We start from the raw sequence: 18,605 nt of genomic DNA, 5'->3' as shown, positions 1-18,605 counted from the left end.
AGTCACCTCCCCGGGCATCAAGGATGGCTTTATTCCTGCACAAGTGACATCCTCCCTAGCCCAGGCCACCACCAGAGCTGTGACAGATGTCAGAGGTCCATGCAGCTAGGTGCCCCACTTCCCAGGCAGGGCCCCGGGGAGGCCAGCCTGCACCTAATGATCCAGGACCCTATTCAGCCTACCTTCCCACACATAGCTGCCCCCTTGGGTATCTGAGCATGAGACCTGTGTCCTGAGTCTTGGTGCTATCTCTGGGGCTACAGCTTCAAGCACTGGCCCTCATTTGTTGGGGTCCTGCTGTTTTGTGCTCAGAGTCTTGCACTGTACCTCACACCCACGCTCAGGCAGCTGGACCTCCAGACTCTTTCAGGAGGTGGCACTCTTTCAAGTGCCGCCTGGATGTGCCTGCCTTGATGCTATCCTCCTAGACTGACCCAGGATCCTGTCTGTGTCTCCAGCCATGAACTCTTGCACCGTGGGCAACGGTGGCTGCCAGCATGAGTGTGTACAGCTCACAACCACCCAGCACCGCTGCCAGTGCCGGCCTGACTTCCAGCTGCAGGAAGATGGCAAGCGCTGTGCCCGTGAGTGTGTTGCCAGCCTCGGGTACTTCCCACCCTGTGCCATGGGCTGGGGGTGAGACTGGGATCCCCTTTTCTGCTAAAAGCAGGGAAGCACCACCTAGCCCCTGGTGGGCACTGGTTGAATCTGTTAGGCTGGGCTCTGAGATTGTGCATCAGTGGGCTGTAGGAAGCTCAGGTGGGGTGGGGGGTTGTTTGTGGTGAGAAACTATACCCTGTGTGCCTCAGTTCCAGAACCCTTTCAAAGTGGTGTGGGCATCTGAACCCAGATAACACCCCTTTAGTATAACCTTCCCTGGGGCCCTGCAGGGCCCTGTTACAGAAGAGGGCATTGCTGATGGAGAAGGTGAGGCAGGCTCAGAGCTCCTCCCACCCCTAGATAAGGAGATGGGGGTGGGCCAGTGCTGAGAGCCAGCATCCCCTGCTTATTCTCTCAGGGTCTGGTCTGGGAACAAGGAAGCAAGGTCAGAGTGGGGTATCAGAGGAGTGGGCCCTGCACCCACAACCTTGCCAGCTGGCCTGTCTCAGTCCTGGGGTCTGCTCTGGGCTTGCAGGGAGAAGCCCGTGTGCTGATCGGAATGGTGGCTGCATGCACACCTGCCAGGTATCCCAGGGCCTCGCCCACTGCCAATGCCACGCTGGCTACTGGCTGGCCGCCGACCGCAAGGCCTGTGAAGGTGAAAGCCCTCCCCAGACCGCATGCTGCTCAGTCAAGCACAGGAACCCCAGAACCACCAGGCCAGCCTCAAGGATGACATATGGGTTCATGTCTGGGGGCCACACCCAGGGAGCTGCTTTCTGGTAGCCAGGCCTGAGCTCAGGTCTCACTGTCCCAGCATGTCTCCTTTTGCCCATGTAACCCCCGCTCAACAGGGAAATGTGCAGGGTCAGGGAGGGAGGGAAAGGGAGCGTCAACCAGGATGATTCCTTTATCTGCACTACAGTTTTTTCCACGGACATTTCTTCTTATACACCTTTAGACCACCTCATCCCAAATCTGATTGGATGCTTCTTTCTGAAATGCACTCCTATATGCCCACTGCAGGGGCATCTATAGATACCCCATTGCTGCAGGTCTGGGGTGCCTCTACCCCATTGAAGACAGCTCTGATGAGCATCTCAGGAAAGGTCTGTGCTGAGGTGTGTCCAGAGCAGGCTGTGGCCAGTTTCCCTGGCTTCCTAAGCAGGTGGACACCAGAGTTCAGCTACCGGGTGAGGAGCCCCAGCTCTTCACACATCATCAGTTCCAGAAAGGGGAGTGCGGATCTGGAAATTGAGACCCTGAAAAGAACAGCTGGGCACAAGTACTTGGGGCAGGGGCTCAGTGGGAGACAGGACTGAGGGATCACTCCTTTCTTCCTAGGAATCTCCAGGGCATATTGGGGACTCTGGGAGTTGGGTCCTGACAGGTGTGCTCCATAGCCTTGATCAGAAAGCTGATAACCCACTGAATGTGCTTGTTGCTGCCCAGGAGACCTCTTCTGTGCCAGGCCTGTGCTGGGGCTGGGCACTGTGACGGGGGGCTGCTAGGGACCCAGCACAAGCAGGTAAAGCCTGCACCTCCTCCTGTGCCTGCACCTTGCGACAGTCAGCCCCTCACCAGAGCTTGTTGGTGAAAACAGACTATCAGTCCTGTTGTAGCCTGGAGAGGTGGCAGAACACACTGGGTGACTCTCTTTTGGCACCATGGGCTGGAGTCCTGTCACCTGAACCTCCTGGGGACTCCCCACACTGAAGAGTCACCCAGGAGGCTACAGCTCTGAGCCCCTTCTCATTCTCCTCCTTCTAGATGTGGATGAATGTGCCACGGGCCTGGCCCGGTGTGCCCATGGCTGCCTCAACACTCGGGGGTCCTTTAAGTGCATGTGCCATGCAGGCTATGAGCTGGGTGCTGATGGCCGGCAGTGTTACCGTGAGTGAGCAGGGACAGGCCGCAGTCCTCAGCACAAGGACTCTGGGCAAAGCCAGGGGATGCTCATTTCCTACCCCGGGGTGTCTGCTTATTTTGGCCTAGGGGCCAAATGCTTGGCCAGCAATGCTGGGAGAGGGTGGATAGAGTAGGGGGAGAGCTGGGGACCTCCAGGAAGAGGGCCCCTGTGGGGAAAGGACTCCAGAGGTTATGAACCAACAGAGTGGACCTGGGTGGCGGTTGGGGACAGGGGAGCCCACAGGGTGTATGGGTCACACTGGTTCTGCTCCATATCCCCAGGGGCAGGGACCCTGCACCTTGCTCCACATCCCTGCTCTGCATGTTCCCATACTGTGCTGAGCTAGCTTTCTGCAGGGATCGAGATGGAGATCGTGAACAGCTGTGAGGTAGACAATGGTGGCTGTTCCCATGTCTGCAGCCACAGTAGCACGGGGCCCCAGTGTACCTGCCCCTCTGGCTACCAGCTGGATGAGGACCGGAAGACCTGCATTGGTGCGAGCAGCTCCCTCCTACGGCTCCCCCAAGCTAGGGACTAGATCCATGTTGTGGGGACGTGAGGGCACTGTCCTGCTTTCTAGCCAGGAGGGAGGCTCCAGGGGTGGGCCTATAGGGAGACAGTGTCACCTGTGTCCCCCTATGTGTGTCCTCCAGCCCTCACAGGAGGCAGGGTGGCCCTGGGGCTGTCATCTGTGTCGAGAGTATGTGTGTGTGTGTGTGTGTGTGTGTGTGTGTGTGTGTGTGTGTGTGTGACTGTGTGAGTGAGTGTGGCAGAGGCCATATACAGGCATGTGGGAGGGCATGGCAGGCAGCACAGGGCCATGGTGGGTGGCACAGGGCCCTGGTGTGTATCTACAGATGTGGATGACTGTGCCAGGGCCCCATGTTGCCAGCAGCTGTGCAGCAACAGCCCCGGAGGGTACGAATGCAGCTGCAATGCTGGCTACAAGCTCAGCCCCGACGGATGTAGCTGTGATGGTGAGGAGGGCTGTGGGCTGTGGGAGGGCTGCAGCTATAATGGTGAGTGGGCTGTGGGTGGCTGTGGTAAGGAGGCAAGGTGGCTCTGACCCCAGGGAAGTCTCTGACTGGCTCGGCTGGTTTGGTCTACCCATCAGTGTGCACTTGCCCACCCTTTCCCACACATGTAGCCACTGTCACTTTCTAGGGTAAAGCCAGCCCTCCTGGGCAGGCATTCTGACCTAAGGATGTCACCCAAGTCCCTCAGCCCCAGGGTACAAGTCCCATGAGTGACTTTGTCCCCAGATGTGGATGAGTGTGCCTCAGGCCATGGAGGATGTGAGCATCGTTGCGTGAACCTGGCTGGCTCCTTCCGGTGCTCCTGCAAGGCAGGCTACCAGCTGGATGAAGACCATAGGGGGTGCTCCTGTGAGTTCTGTGCCCCAGTGTGCCCCCAGCTCAGTTCTTGCTGGGAGGACAAAGGTCCAAGCAGCTGGCCATGCAGACTCCCTGAGAGCAGCCTAGTGCTTGGGGGCCCCAGGGGTACATCACTCCGGGACTGAGGACAGTGTCCAGAGGGACAGAGTGCTCCCCTCCCCGCCCAATTCTCCCTCCAAGCCCAGTGTCCCTAAGGATGGAGCTAGGGGTGGGTCCTGGGACTCAGGATCCTGGAACTTGGAGTCAGGAGAGTGGCTGGGCAGGGAGACAGGGCCTGAGGAATGCTTGTGCTCACCTAGCTCTGGAACTGCTAGAGGTGGACCTGGATGGCCAGCTGCCCTCGGTGCGGCCTCTTCCGCACGTGGCTGTGCTGCAGGATGAGCTTCTCAGGCTCTTCCAGGATGATTATGTGGCATCTGAGGAGGAGGCAGAGGCCCGGGGCCAACACATGCTGAAAGAGAAGTTCGGTGAGAGGCATCTGTCCAGTAGATCCCTCTTTCTGGGAAGGTGGCCATCCTGTATGTGAGGACCCCGTGGTGGCCTTGGCTGACCCCAGCTCATAGAGCATGAGTATTTGCTTGGTTGTACAGCAAGCTCAGTCCAGGCCACCCAGTCCCTGAGGCCCTTGTCCTAGTCCTGCCAGCCCTGGATCTGGCTCCACACCCCACTGCTCCCTCTCCTGACCTGAGGACCTGAGCCAGGCTCCCATATGCCGAGCAGAGTTCTGAGCTGTTCCCATCTGCCCCCAGTCTGTCTGGATGCTTCCTTTGGTCCTGACTGTAGCCTGACCTGTGATGACTGTGAGAATGGAGGGACCTGCCTCCTCAGTCTGGATGGCTGTGACTGCCCTGATGGCTGGACGGGCCTTATCTGCAATGAGAGTGAGTACAGGCGGGACCAGGCAAAAACTGCCACTGTCCCTGTGCTGGGGACCCAGGGCTCTTGGGGTCAGTCAACCCTTCACACTAACCAATGACAGGGCAGACCTGCAGTACAAGAGGACAAGCAGATATCCTCTTGCCCCTTCCCAAGTCCAGGGTAGGAGTGGTAGCTTCTGAACTCACACAACCAGTCAGTGGCTCAAGTGCTTTTTTTTTTTTTTTTTTTTTTTTTTGTCACAAGAATTATCTCTGGACTTGGTGCCTATGTTACTCCACCTTTTCTAGTAACTCTTTTATTTATTTATTTATTTATTTATTATAAAAGGTCCTTTTATTTTTTGATATTTTATTTTAGTAAGAGAGAATGATACAAATATGAGACACACACAGATTAGAGCCCTGCTTGGATGTGGTTTATGGTGGTGCTGGGCATTGAACCAGGGCCCTTGGAACCTCGGGCATGAAATTCCTTTGCAGAACTAAGATGCAGTCCCCTTCAGTCCTACTTAGTTATTTTTTATTGCTACCAGGTTTATTCCTGGGACTGGGTACCTGCACAACAAATCCACAGCCAATTTTTGCCCCTCCCTACCCCTTCCACTTTTTTTTTTTATTCTTTGATAGGACAAAAAGGAATTGAGAGGGGAGGGAATGACTGAGATACCTGCAGCCCTTCTTTACTGGTTATGAAGCTTCCTTTCTGCAGGTGGGAAGTAGGGGCTTGAGCCCAAGTCCTTGCACAGGGTAATGTGTGCTTTCTGCACCACTGCCTGACCCTCTGTATTTTAAATATTGAGGGTAAAAGACAGGACAGTGGGGTGGATAGAGGAGAAAAGAGCCCACAGCACTGCTCCCCCAATCTTGAAGTTTCCCCCCCTGCAAGAGGTCTCATTGGACAGGGGCTTGAACTTGAATTTTCCCACATGGTGATGTGTGTGCCCTCTCCTGTGAGCCCCCTCTAGGCCCCCTGAAGTGCATGTGAAAGCCTATTTCCAAAGTCACCTACTCCCTGTCACCAATGACTTCCATTTGGGGTTGGTGTGACACTTGGGTCTCAAGGACCAGTGTGGCCTGGAGTTGGCCTGTGGGAGTGCTGGCCACCCAGGACTGGTGGGCATATGGCTCAAAGTGGATACAGCAATGGGATAGTGATATTTGAGGTGGAGGTGGGGGGGTGAAAGCTCCCCACAGCCTGATGACTTAAACCCCTGACCCCACAGAGTGTGTCAGAGCCCACAGCTGTGGGTCTGTGAGGTGACCATGCTTGTTTTTGTCCCCTGCAGCTTGTCCTCCAGATACCTATGGAAAGAACTGCAGCCTTTCCTGCAAATGCCAGAACGGGGGTACCTGTGACCCCTTGACAGGGGCTTGCCGCTGTCCCCTGGGAGTCGGTGGGGCCAGCTGTGAGGACGGTGGGTTGGCTCCCTCTACCTCGGTCAGCTCCACCTCTGTACCCTCTCATTCCTTTTTGAGCTTTGGGAGCTCTGGCCCTGGAGATCCCGACAGGAGAGGCCATGTCTGTCTCCTTTGTCCATTGTCCAGGGCCTTGGCACAGGAATGGTCAGAGAGGATGGAACTCCTGGCTCCTGGGAATAACCAGCAGAGTCAGGCTGGGTATCTGCAGACCTGAGGCCTGGCTTGTGGCTTTAGAGAGACACTGACATTCCTCTGCTTCTTCCTCCCCCACCTCCTCCTCCTTTACCACCACCTCCTCTTCCTCTTCCTCTTCCTCTACCATCTCTTCCTGCTCCTCCACCTCTTCCACTTCCTCTACCTCCTCCACCTCCACTTCCTCCTCCCATTCCTTCTCCCCCTCCCCTACCTTTCCCTCCTCCACCATCACCTCCCCCTCCACCACCTCCTCCCCTCTCCCCTGCCTCTCCCTCCTTCACCTCCTCCGCTTCCTTCCTCTCCTCCTCTACATCCCCTCCTTCTCCATTCCCACCTTCCCTTCTTCCTCCCCCTCCTCCACCACCTCCGCCACCACCCCCTCCTCCTGCTCCTCTACCTCCACCTCCTCCCCCCACTCCCTCACCTTCCTCCTCTCCCTTCCTGTCCTCCACCTATCCTCCATCATCTCTTCACCTCCTCCACTTCCTCTCCCTCCCCTTCCCCTCCTCCACCACATCCTCCATCATCTCCTCTTCACTTTCTCCAACTCCTCCTCCATCTTTTCCTCCTTCTCCTTCAATATTCTATTTTGGATAGAGACAGAGACAAATTGAAGAGGAAGGGGAAGATAGAGAGGGAGAGAGACAGCTCTGTTTCACCACCTGTGAAGCCTCCCCCTGCATATGGGTACCAGGAGCTTGAACCAGGTCCTTGTACATGGTAATGTGTGTGCTCAAATGGGTGTACCATTGCCTGGTCCTGACATCCTTTCTAATGGATAGTCCAGTGTTGATGGTGGCATTGCAGGCACATGAATGGTTTCCCAGCCTGGCTACCAAGCAGTGAGTTTCCCGCTTCAGTTAGCAGTCCCTGTCCCCAGGCTGACCTGTGAGCTCTGAGCGATAGTCTCCACATTCTGGGCAGTCCACCTGCTCGGAGTGAGCCTGAGCAGCTGGCTTGTAGTCACCCCTCTTTGCTGCCCAGAGATAGACAGAGGCCTGAGCATTCCCGATGTGAGTTAATGCTCCAGGGTGGGGTGTCTGGGCCACACTCACATGTGCTGAGCAGTGCACTGGCTAAGACCCAGGATAGGCCAGCAGCACAGGAGGTTGGGAAGTTTACTTCACACTTGCTGTCTACTCTGGGCTCTGTGCTGACCTGGCCACACCTCCCCAGGCTGCCCCAAGGGCTTCTATGGCAAACACTGCCACAGGAAGTGCCGCTGTGCCCACCATGGTCGCTGCCACCGCCTCTACGGGGCCTGCCTCTGTGACCCTGGTCTCTATGGCCGTTTCTGCCACCTGGGTGAGTCCCTTGCCCTCCTTTGCCACCATAGGGTTCATCCTAGCTTCTGGAGGTTCCTGACAGGAGGACTGAGCACTTATGAGGTCTTGGAGGGGAGAGGTGTGGAGAAGCAGGCTTCTCTACAGGTCCTTACAGCCCAAGGCCATGCAGACAGGACCCCAAGATTCTGAAGTTCCCAGCTGGGAGGTGAAGGGGCTGGGGCAGGTACTCACCTGTCACCCAGCCCAGCTTTGGGGACACAGCTCAGTGTCTGAGGTTGAGGACTGGGGTTCAGGAGGGGCTGGTCCTGCAGCTGGCAGGTGCCTGTCCCCTCATGATTCTGGGGTACAGCCTGCCCACCGTGGGCCTTTGGACCTGGCTGCTCAGAGGAGTGCCAGTGTGAACAGCGCTACACAAGGGCATGTGACCCCAGGGACGGCCGCTGCTCCTGCAAGGCAGGCTACCAGGGGCAGCAGTGCCAGGATGGTGAGTATAGGCTGGGGTGGGGGGAGGCAGGCCAGGCCTGGCTCAAGTCTCAGGCCCATCCATCCCCGCCCTGCAGAGTGCCAGCTGGGTTTCTTTGGGCCTGGGTGCCAACACACATGCAAGTGCCCTCTGGGCGTGGCCTGTGACCCCATCAGTGGAGCATGTGGGAAGCAGTGTCCTGCTGGGCTACTGGGGAAGGACTGTGAGCTAGGTGGGTAGCACCAGGGATGTGGGAGGGGGCTGTCAGGCCATCCTGAGCAAGTGGGGGGGAGGTGGGACCTAGAGACCAGGGCCCCTGGATGTGTCCCCTTTCAGCCCACCCTCTTCCTCTTACCCATGTCCCCTCAGTGCTGTCTGCTTTTGGTCTCCCAGGGAACTGTGCCCAGCACCCTCTGGAGCTGGGGACAGGTCCTGGGGTTTTGAGGGGGAGGGTTGCTTTCTGGGGGTGTATGAGCCCTCTTTCCCTCCCCTTCCACTGCAGAGTGCCCTGGGGGAACATTTGGTGTGAACTGCTCAGGCTCCTGTTCCTGTGGTGGGGCCCCCTGTGACCCAGTCACTGGCCAGTGCCTGTGTCCACCAGGCAGGACTGGAAAGGACTGTGGGGCAGGTGAGTAAAGCAGTGTCCCCAGGCCCCTGGCCACTCCTGCTGAGACCCCACCCCAGGGCCATGGCCATGACCTCAGATCTGAACTCTCAGACCCCCACTTGGTGACTGAGGGACAATCCTAACCTCTCTGAGGTGTGACTTCCAAGGCTGTAGTGCCAATGGCAGGAGTATCCCAGAAGTCTGGACCTGTGGGCAGAATGGACTACTGACTGAAGCATCTCTGGCCCCTCAGAGGAGTGGCCCTTTGGAACTAGAATCATCCCAAGCCTGCAGCTCCTCTGGGGATAGTAGCACCCTGGAGCTGGGGTTCTGATGGCTTCCCACTCCCTGTCTGGGCTGGTGCTGATGGGAACTCATTCCTACCCCAAGGCCAAGGTGTGCTGGGGGGCACTGTGCCAGGGCCCACAGCAAGACTTCCAGGGAGACTGAAGGGTTGTGGGGGTAGACTGTCCCCAGGGCCACTGGGGGCTTGGCTGCCAGGAGCTCTGTCTAGCGTGTGAGCATGGAGCCACCTGTGAGCCCAAGACAGGAGCCTGCCTGTGCCCACCTGGATATGTGGGCACCCGCTGCCAGGAAGGTGAGGCCCAAGGGCCCAACTCTGCCCCAGTCCCACACCTCTCCTCCCTCAGCTCTCATTAACCCTACTCACTCCTCCCACAGCCCTCACCCCACCTAAAGCTACTCCCTAGCCCCCCAATCCTCTTCCCCTAGGTGTCACTCACCCCTCCTCCCCCAGCCCTCTCTCACCCCTGCTTACCCCTCCTTCCCCAGCCATCAGCTCCCTGCTCCCAGCACCATGGTCCCTGCTTCCCCCAGCCTCCAGCACCCCTGCTACTCCTAGTCCCCAGCCCCTGCTTATCCCCTACCCAGACTCATGGGCAGAGGCCAGCTGCTCACCACCTTCCTCTGCAGCATGCCCAACAGGCTGGTTTGGGCCTGGCTGCCAGACCAGGTGCTCATGCACCAATGACGGGCATTGCCACCCAGTGACTGGACACTGCAGCTGTGCCCCTGGGTGGACTGGCCTTAGCTGCCAGAGAGGTAGGCAACTCTCTGCCCTCTGTCCCTGTCCCTCCTGGGGGAGCACCCACAGAACACAAGACTAGGGGCCGAGGGGACTGTCCCGACTGGCCATGGTGCCTGGTTTTGTTGCAGCATGTGACAGTGGGCACTGGGGACCAGACTGCAGCCACCACTGCAACTGCAGTGCCGGCCAGGGGAGCTGTGAGCCCATCAGTGGACAATGCTTGTGTGAGGCCGGCTACGAGGGCCTGCAGTGTGAGCGCCGTGAGTCCTGGTGGTCCTGGGTGCGCATGTGCACACATGCACAGGGGCTCACAAACATGGAAAAGTGTTCACAGATAGCATCTGTTTATAAATGCGCACGTATGTTCATAATGTGCTTACACACCGGCATGTAAGCATTCACATGCGTGCAAATTACATACTGACAGTCACACACGTATGCGCACTGACACATGCACTGTGCATGTGCAGGTGTTGGGATCTTGGCCCTGTCTTTCTTCCCTGAGCTGAGCCTTCTCCTCACACCCCGTCCTATAAGCTCCAAGTGAATTTCCCCTGGAGTGTGTGTGGGGATAGTCACTCCCCTCAATTTCCTGGCTGGGCTGGAGTATTAGGAACTGAATTCTTTGTTGGGGGGGCTGGGGGCACATGTATGAATCCTGACCCCCCAGACTGACAGGCCAGGGCTGCATGTCCAGGGTGTCCCCAGGGCCGCTTCGGACCTGGTTGTGCACAGCAGTGCCAGTGTGAGAATGGGGCTGCCTGTGACCATGTGAGTGGGGTATGCACCTGTCTGGCCGGCTGGCGGGGAACCTTCTGTGAGCAAGGTAAGTGGGGCTGGGGGACAGGTGGGTGGGGGTGCCTAGAGTATAGCCCCCCCCCTCAGTCCCCTCATCCATCCACAGCCTGCCCAGCTGGCTTCTTTGGACTGGACTGCCGTGGAGCCTGTGCCTGCCCCCCTGGGACTTTTTGCCACCCCAAGAATGGCACCTGCTTCTGTCCCCCTGGTCGCCAGGGCCCCCACTGTGCCCAAGGTGTGTGAGCCCAGCCAGCTGCCCTGGGTGCTGCAAGGGGGTCATGGTGCCGGGTGGCCAGTGTGTGGAGCCCAGGTGACCCTGCAGATGCGTGGGGTCCTGAGGGATCCTTGACACCCCTGCCCCCCACCCCTTGCCCTTCTACAACCTGCCCTGCCTATACCTATGGGCACAACTGTAGCCAGGCCTGCTCCTATTTCAACGGGGCCTCCTGTGACCCTGTGCATGGGCAGTGCCACTGTTGCCCGGGCTGGACAGGGCCTTCCTGTCTGCAGCATGAGTCAGCCAGCTGGGGTATAGGGTGTGGGGAGGATCCCCTACAGCAGGAACTGAGGGTGGGGAGACTAGGGGTGATCCAGGGTAGGTGGACTGGAGGCTACCCTGCAAGAACACCCACACACACACCTGACACCTTGGTGATAAAACTAGACCCCCCTCACACCTGACATCTCAGAGGAGCAAGCTGACCCCCTCTGGGTCTGATACATTGGGGGAGAAGCTGTTGCCTGTGAGGAGAGTGAGTGTGAAGGTCAGGGTTGTGGGGTCTGGGGGGACCCCATGTGCCCCAACCCACACTGGCCACAGCCAGTCCCACAGTTGGGATTGTATCCTGGGGGTAACCTGCTCACCCCCAGGGATAGGAGCCCAGGACCCTGGGAGCATATGGGCAGCATCCTCACTGCCCACCACCCCCAGAGTGTATCCAGAGCTGAGGGTGCCTCCATGGTGGCCACACAGGAAGCTGTCTGCTCGGCTGGCTGGACGGGACAAGTGCCAGAGCCATGAGTGTGCGGCAGGCGGGTGTTCACTGCCAGGCCAGCCAAGTGGGTCAGCCCCCTCCTAGCAGAGGGCCACAGCCAGGGGCCACAACAGGCAGTTAGCTGGTTGGGAGGCAGGCACTCAGCCCCTTTGCCCCAGGCAACCTGGACAGACAGACACACTGGGCTGGCGCAGATCTTTCTATGCCCCCTGGAGACCCCAAATGCCCACTGTGGGTCCCCTTCCCTGCAGGTGGGGCAGGGAGTGACCAGGGACTTAACCATCTTGTTGCCCTCAGCCTGTGCTCAGGGCACGTTTGGAACTCACTGTGAGGAGCGCTGTGCCTGCCAGCGGGGTGGCAACTGCCACCCAGTCACAGGGGCCTGCTCTTGCACCCCAGGGTGGACAGGCTCTCGGTGTGAGAAGGGTGAGTCCCCGCCCCAGTCCCCTGGAACCCTGGAAGGGGGTGTCCTGTGCACAGTGACCCCCGACCCCACCTTCCTACCTCCCTGCAGCCTGTCCAAGGGGGTGGTTTGGAGAGGCCTGTGCCCAGCGCTGTGAGTGCCCACCTGCTGCTGCCTGCCACCACATCACTGGGGAGTGCCACTGTCCCCCAGGCATCACTGGAGCCAGCTGTGAGCATGGTAGGTGACCACTGGTCAGCAGGCCTGTGCTGTCCCCCCAGGTGGGCACTTCTTGCCCTGCTCTAACTCCCACCTGCCCCCAGCCTGCCCACCAGGCACCTTTGGAAAGAACTGCAGCCAGCAGTGCCAGTGCTCTGGTCATAACCAGGCCTGCCACCCCACCTCGGGAGCCTGCACCTGTGCCCCCGGCTTCCATGGCCCCAACTGCCAGCAGCGTGAGTGCATCCTGGCTAACCCTCTCCTGGAGGCCCACCCCCAGGGCCAGGGCATTGGATAGGGGGAAGGCCTGACCCAGCACTACCCCTCCCTGTAGGGTACCCACCCCAGGGGTGCAGGGCATGGGAGGTATGGGGTGGCCTGGCCCAGCACTACACCTTCCTGCAGGGTGCCCACCAGGGCTATTTGGTCTGGGCTGTGAGCAGCAGTGTGAGTGTCTCAATGGAGGCTCTTGTGATGCTGCCATGGGTACCTGCCACTGCCTGCAGGGCTTCCTGGGGGCCAACTGCAGCCTTGGTGAGTGTATATGTGTGTGTGTGGGATCTGCCCCAGGAGGAGGAAGAGGCAGTGGCTACTCGCCTACCTGCCTGGCCCTACAGGACTTGCTAGGGCCCATGTGAGCTGGAATCCAGAGTACTGTGGAAACCCTCGGGGGTCCTGGCTGGGGGGTGGCAGGGAGTCACAGCCACCAGAGAGCAAGCCCAGCCCCAACAGAAGGGAGATGTGGTCAGAAGGGAGATGCCATGCCGGAGGGTCTATGAGGTGAGGGAGCCATCAGTGTCTTGAGTCCACAAAGGGTCCTCCACCACACCCACCTAGCTCAGGGCTCCCACTGTAGGGAGGGAGTGTAGAAGGGCCAGCTACCCTTCCATTTGCTCCCTGCAGCCTGTCCACATGGCCGCTTCGGTCCCAACTGTGTCCACGTGTGCAGGTGTGGGCAGGGGACTCCCTGTGACCCTGTGACGGGGTCCTGCATCTGCCCCCCTGGGAGGACTGGCACCCACTGTGAGCATGGTGAGGGCCCATCACCCCATGGTGGTGGGGGAGCATCCAGGTCTGCTTTGGTGGGGGGGAAAGGCAAATGGGAAAGGGTTATCACCCCCAGCTTGTGTGTGCCCTGGGTGTTGAGTAAAGGGAATGTTTAGTAAAGGTGGGCACTGGCTTCCAGGAGCTCTGTCAGACCTGGTAGGCTGTGCCCTAGCTTAGTCCCACAACAGGGTTTCCAGTAGTGCCCCCTGCCTGCAGGATGCCCCCGAGACCGATACGGCGTGAACTGTGAGGGTGTCTGCACCTGCAAGAATGGGGGCCTGTGCCACACTGCTGATGGCAGCTGCTCTTGCAGACTGGGTTGGACGGGGCCCCACTGTGAGCAACGTGAGTGTTGTGGCCGGCCCGTGGGTAGAGGAGGGGTGCGCTTGAGGAGTGGGGGGTACACCCGGGACGCTCCTCTATGCTTCTCCTTGACCTCAGCAGTCCCTGCTCACCCCCCTGCCCCAGTCATTCCCAGCCCCAGCCCCCTGGCTTCCTCTGAACCCTCCCCCCTCAGCCTGCCGTCCTGGGTACTTTGGGGCTGCCTGCCGCCTGCTCTGCTCCTGTCACAACAATGGTAGCTGTGACCCTGTCTCGGGTGCCTGCCGCTGTGCCCCTGGCTTCTACGGCCAGGCCTGCGAGCACTGTGAGTCCTGGGGCCCACAGGGGCCCCCACACACCAGGACCCCAGGATCCCTGCACAACTAGCTCCAGCCCCCAGGCCCTGCATGTGGGGAGGTATGGCTTGGGGTTGAGGCTAATGGGGAGCCAGAATAGGCTATCCCAGCTCCTCCCTGAGCACCATCTGTGAAGGAGCTGGTCTAGGGAGTGCTCTGGAGAAACCAGGGTCTCTGTCCACTCTGGGTAAACTGAGGCAGGAGCAGGGCAAGGACAGCAGTGTGTTGGCTCTAACCTGGGTCTCTCTCAGCCTGTCCCCATGGCTTCCATGGGACTGGCTGCCAGGAGGCCTGCAGGTGTCAGCATGGGGCCCTCTGCCACCCCATCAGCGGCCAGTGCCTCTGCCCCGCTGGCCTGCTTGGCCAGTTCTGTGAGAGGGGTGAGTGCTCCCTACCTTACATATGCTTTTCCCAATCTGGTGAGTGCTTTCTTTCCCCTGTGTGGTGAGTCCTTCTGTGATCTGGTCCTGGATGCTGAGCCCTCTGTTCCCGCCAGAGTGTGAGCCTGGCTCATTTGGAGAAGGCTGCCTTCAGCAGTGTGACTGCCAGGGGAACATGCCCTGTGACCCTGTCTCCGGCCACTGCTTCTGCCTGCCAGGGCGTTCAGGGGCCACCTGTGACCTTGGTAAGTCTCAGGTACCCCCAGCAGCTCTGTACTGATGGCCTGGTCATGTCCCAGGGCCCACTGTCCTTGCTGATTTTCCCTCCTCAAGGTAGGAGGGCTGTCCTAAGGGGGCTATACACAGCTCTGTGTTGCTTTAAACTGTAGTGCTGTGTCCCTGTGGGGGCATCCCCAGTGCCACATCCCCTAGAGGGGTCCTCAGCTCAGACTGACAGTGGCAGTACAGCTGTGGCATGGGCTCTCTCCCCCAACAGGCTGCAGAGAGGGCTTCTTCGGGCCAGGCTGTGCCCTGCCCTGTGGCTGTGGGGGTGGAGCAGGCTGTGACCCTGTGAGTGGACGGTGCCACTGCTTGGACAACCACGTGGGGCCCACATGCCAGCAAGGTGGGTCAGCAAACACCAAGGCAAGCAAGCACATATGAACCTCAGAGTGGATCAAGGAAGGGTGGGTGGGGTTCAAAGGACTCACCATGAGGTACCGGGCACCCCAGTGGTAGGCTTGCTTTGTTCCACTCCCTGCCCTGTGTATGGGAGCCACTGCATGGCGTGTACAGAGTGTGAGTATGCCCCACTCCTGTGTGTGCCCACAGGCACCCCCCTCAAATCAGGGACCACAGTGCTAGTGGTAGAGCTGGGGTGCTCCTACCTGGGTCCTACCTGTAGAGGAGGCAGCTCTGCTAAGCAGGCCATATGTGGATTCCAGATAGGAGACTTGCTGGGTGGCCCTGCAGGGCTTGGTGCTGTGGATGCTCCCCCTGGACTAGCCATCCACTCCCCCACCCCCCAAACTCCCCTCTAGGCAGCCCTGACCCAGAGTTGCTTAGGCCTTTGGGAAAAGGCAGGTCAATGTGCAGCTGCAGGGCCTGTGCTCCAGATAACATGGTCAGTTGGCAGCATCTAGTGGTCAAGCCCCATATTGCACTGGAGCAATCTTGGCATTTACTTGGCAGCAGGTGGGGGCTGTGGTCCCTCCCAGCATTTGAGGGGCTGGACAATGAGTGAGCCCAAAAGGCTGGCACTATCTCCCAGGCCAAATCCTTTCTTCATCTCTGCAGGGCCTTCAGCTCCAGCCTCCCTCGACACGGCAGAGAAGCACTAGCTCAGAGGCATCCCTACCCAGGCCACCACCCAAATGCCTCCTGGACACTGAGGCTGTGGGGATGCCCACGGAGGGAACTCAGTGAATCATGGGCAGCAGTGGCCTCCCATTCTCTGAGAATCATCAGGTCTAAAGAGGTGGTCCTGTGGCCTGATAACAACTCCCTCCTCTCATGACACTCTGGCCACTGTGTTGGGATGCCCCACCTCCTGCCTTCCTGGAGTGACCAAGAGCAGGGGTGGGTGAGGGATTCTGCTCCAGCAGACTCTTCTGGTGCCAGACCACTAATGGCAGCAACTCACCTGGATTTAGCCCTGTGTGTCTGTGATGCTGTGTGTGCATAGCCACACAGGCTTTCACATCCTTGGGTACCCAAAGGGTGATTCCTGCCCTGGGCAGCCCTGACTCAGGACTTGTGGGGTGCCAGGGCCCCTGCTATAGGTGGCCATGCGGAGTGAAACAGGAATGAAGAACAAAGCATGGCTTCCCACAGCCTGTCCTTTGCTACTTTGTGTGGGCTTTGCTGGGTGGCTTCGTGGGGGCTGTGAGACAGAAACCCTCCCAGCCAGAAGAACCCCCAGGGGGTCCACCCCACTCGGCCTCTGCTCCTCCTGGGAGAGGAAATGGAGGGGTTGTTCCCATTCTCAGTGTTCCAGAAGGTCCCCAGGGGCCTCCCCTGTGAAGGGAGATGTTCCTGGGACACATATAGCCCAGCTGGCAAGTCCCAGTAAGCAGCTGGGGCTCTGGGGCTACCTGAGAAGTAGCTCTGGGGCTACTGGGAGTGGGTATCAGGTCTGGGCATCCCACCCACCCCTGCCTCTACCCTGTATCCAGGACAGAAGTAGGGTTGAGAGGCAGGGAATATCATGGGTTGTCACCTTAGCACTCTGCCCAGGAAAGCCTCCTAGAGTCTGGGTCTTCCCTCCTTAACACCCCTGCCTCCCCCAGTATAAACCAGATAGCTGGTAACTCACAAGAGCAAAGGTTCTAACAAGTGTGGCCACTCAGACAAACAAACAGGCAGCAGGTGGGTCAGGCGGTGGTGCACATGGTTAAGCACACACATTATTATCATGTGCAAGGACTATGTGCAGGAGGAAGCTTCAAGAGCAGTGAAGCAGGTCTGCAGGTTTCTGTCTGTATCTCCCTCTATCCACATTCCCTCTTTGTCTATGTCCTATCAAATAAAACAAAAATTTTAAGTGAACAGGGATGGGGGAGGGGCACAAGAAGCCAAAGAAATAGCCCACTATGTATAATTCAAATATTGTGAATATCCCCTAAGGAGTGGTAGGACAGATGGGGAAGCAATGCAGGAGGAAGCAGTGAATCCAGGAGCCACCAGACACCAAGTTCTAGGGGGTGGACTCCCGGGGTGGGGTGGGGGTGGGGGGCCCTGGTGAGAGGCTGCAGGCATCGGAGAACTGGGAAACAGGGAAGGTGCAAGGAGTTGGGACCCCGTGTGCTTACCCAGCCTACAGAAGTGTTGGGGAGAGGAGGTGGCTGTTCACATGGAGCCAGGAGGGACACTTGCTCAGAACCAAGCTGTGCTCCTATGTCTGTAGGACTCAGTGCAGAAAACAGTATAGCAATCAAAATCTGCACAGGACTTGAAAACCCAGTGGCAGAGGAATTCTAACATGGCTGGAGGCCAAGAGCAGGAATGGATTGATGGTGGGCTTGATCAAGGAACTGACAGTGGGAGAGGGGTGCATTCCATGCTGGGATTGGGCTTGGGTTTCAGTTCTCAGTGAAAAGCCAAGTAGTGCCACACCTTGGTCTCACCGGCCCAGTATGTGACATGCAAGAACAGGATGGGGAATCCCACATCTAGGAGAGAACTCAGTGTGTGTGTGTGTGTGTGGGGGGGGGGGAGGTGCACAAAGGTCGTCCCCCCCCAGTCAGGGGAGTTAGAATCACAGAAAGCTGCAGTCAAGTTTCCAGTTTTTCTTAGGTCCATGAGCAGGGTGGCCTGCACTGAGTGGGTTAAGGGCACAGGAAAGCACCTGTGTAGGTGACAATGACAGGATCCTGACATCTGCCTGGAGCATCCCATCTCTCTACAGGAAGGCAGCAATGAGGACTAAGAAGGCCTAATTAAAAAAAAAAAAAAGACCTAATTCCAGACAGATGGACAAAGCCCTTGTAAAGGCTAAATGTGGTAACATTTGCCCACCTCTCTAGACTTCATGACACATCACTGAACAGTATTTTGATGGGTGAAGAGCTAGCTCACCTGGTAGGGCATGTACCTTGCCATGCACAGGGTCTGAGTCTGAGCACTGACACTACATGGGATGACCAAAGTACTGGAGGAAGCTCTCTCCTTTTCTCTCTGCCTCTTTTGCAATCAAAAACTAAAGATATGAAAAAGCCTGGGAGCAGCAGGAATGGGTATGTGTGATATCCCAGCACTGCAACACACACACTCTGACTATAAAATATGTACTTAGAAAGGTAGGAATAAAAACATCCCAAGTAGACCAAGAGAAAGCTGGGGTAGTAATTTTAATGTTTTAAAGTGAGAAGCACTGTTACTTATACTGTAGATAAATACATATGTACATAATGGAGGCTCAGAAATTCATAAAGCAGTGATTGATATGACAGAAACAGAAAACTGGAGATTTTTAATATGTCCTCTAGAGAAAAGACACAAGGAGTGACAAAATCTGAAAAGGCTTTAACAAATGACATATATCTGGGGTCTGGGCAGGCACACTGGGTTAAGCACACAAAGTACAAGGACCTGCACTAGGATCCCGGTTTGAGCCCCTAGCTCCCCATCTTTAGGGGGAGTCACTTCATAAGTGGTGAAGCAGTTCTGCAGGTATCTATCTTTCTCATCCCCTCTGTATCTCCTCCCCTCTCAGTTTCTCTGTGTGCTATCCAGAAACATGGAAAAAATGGCCACCAGGATTACTGGATTCATGGTGCATGCACTGAG

At 57.8% G+C, this 18,605-nt stretch overlaps 1 protein-coding gene across 7 annotated transcripts in view; it reads left to right on the top strand.

Annotated features, from left to right (window-relative positions):
- The window catches only part of MEGF6 (multiple EGF like domains 6), a 33,894-nt gene extending 17,744 nt beyond the window's left edge, over nucleotides 1–16,150 (top strand). The window contains exons 3-30 of one of the 7 annotated variants that reach the window (XM_016191014.2): nucleotides 459–584; nucleotides 1,136–1,258; nucleotides 2,371–2,493; nucleotides 2,866–3,003; nucleotides 3,367–3,486; nucleotides 3,772–3,894; nucleotides 4,203–4,370; nucleotides 4,653–4,784; nucleotides 6,068–6,196; nucleotides 7,572–7,700; nucleotides 8,031–8,165; nucleotides 8,242–8,376; nucleotides 8,647–8,772; nucleotides 9,218–9,349; nucleotides 9,685–9,813; nucleotides 9,928–10,059; nucleotides 10,497–10,625; nucleotides 10,704–10,832; nucleotides 12,107–12,235; nucleotides 12,319–12,450; nucleotides 12,620–12,748; nucleotides 13,118–13,246; nucleotides 13,478–13,606; nucleotides 13,779–13,907; nucleotides 14,190–14,318; nucleotides 14,435–14,563; nucleotides 14,815–14,943; nucleotides 15,615–16,150. In XM_016191014.2, the coding sequence (XP_016046500.1) occupies nucleotides 459–584; nucleotides 1,136–1,258; nucleotides 2,371–2,493; nucleotides 2,866–3,003; nucleotides 3,367–3,486; nucleotides 3,772–3,894; nucleotides 4,203–4,370; nucleotides 4,653–4,784; nucleotides 6,068–6,196; nucleotides 7,572–7,700; nucleotides 8,031–8,165; nucleotides 8,242–8,376; nucleotides 8,647–8,772; nucleotides 9,218–9,349; nucleotides 9,685–9,813; nucleotides 9,928–10,059; nucleotides 10,497–10,625; nucleotides 10,704–10,832; nucleotides 12,107–12,235; nucleotides 12,319–12,450; nucleotides 12,620–12,748; nucleotides 13,118–13,246; nucleotides 13,478–13,606; nucleotides 13,779–13,907; nucleotides 14,190–14,318; nucleotides 14,435–14,563; nucleotides 14,815–14,943; nucleotides 15,615–15,658 (3,566 nt within the window). In that variant the 3' untranslated portion in view covers nucleotides 15,659–16,150. The remainder of the gene's footprint in view (nucleotides 1–458; nucleotides 585–1,135; nucleotides 1,259–2,370; nucleotides 2,494–2,865; nucleotides 3,004–3,366; nucleotides 3,487–3,771; nucleotides 3,895–4,202; nucleotides 4,371–4,652; nucleotides 4,785–6,067; nucleotides 6,197–7,571; nucleotides 7,701–8,030; nucleotides 8,166–8,241; nucleotides 8,377–8,646; nucleotides 8,773–9,217; nucleotides 9,350–9,684; nucleotides 9,814–9,927; nucleotides 10,060–10,496; nucleotides 10,626–10,703; nucleotides 10,833–12,106; nucleotides 12,236–12,318; nucleotides 12,451–12,619; nucleotides 12,749–13,117; nucleotides 13,247–13,477; nucleotides 13,607–13,778; nucleotides 13,908–14,189; nucleotides 14,319–14,434; nucleotides 14,564–14,814; nucleotides 14,944–15,614) is intronic. The other 6 variants (XM_060199929.1, XM_060199928.1, XM_060199927.1 and 3 more) reach the window with 6 other exon arrangements.
- Nucleotides 16,151–18,605: the final 2,455 nt, after the last annotated feature.

This window comes from Erinaceus europaeus, chromosome 10 (genome assembly GCF_950295315.1).
Source record: "Erinaceus europaeus chromosome 10, mEriEur2.1, whole genome shotgun sequence".
In the NCBI taxonomy this organism is placed as follows: Eukaryota; Metazoa; Chordata; class Mammalia; order Eulipotyphla; family Erinaceidae; genus Erinaceus; species Erinaceus europaeus.
This window is presented reverse-complemented; position numbering and strand designations above follow the sequence as displayed.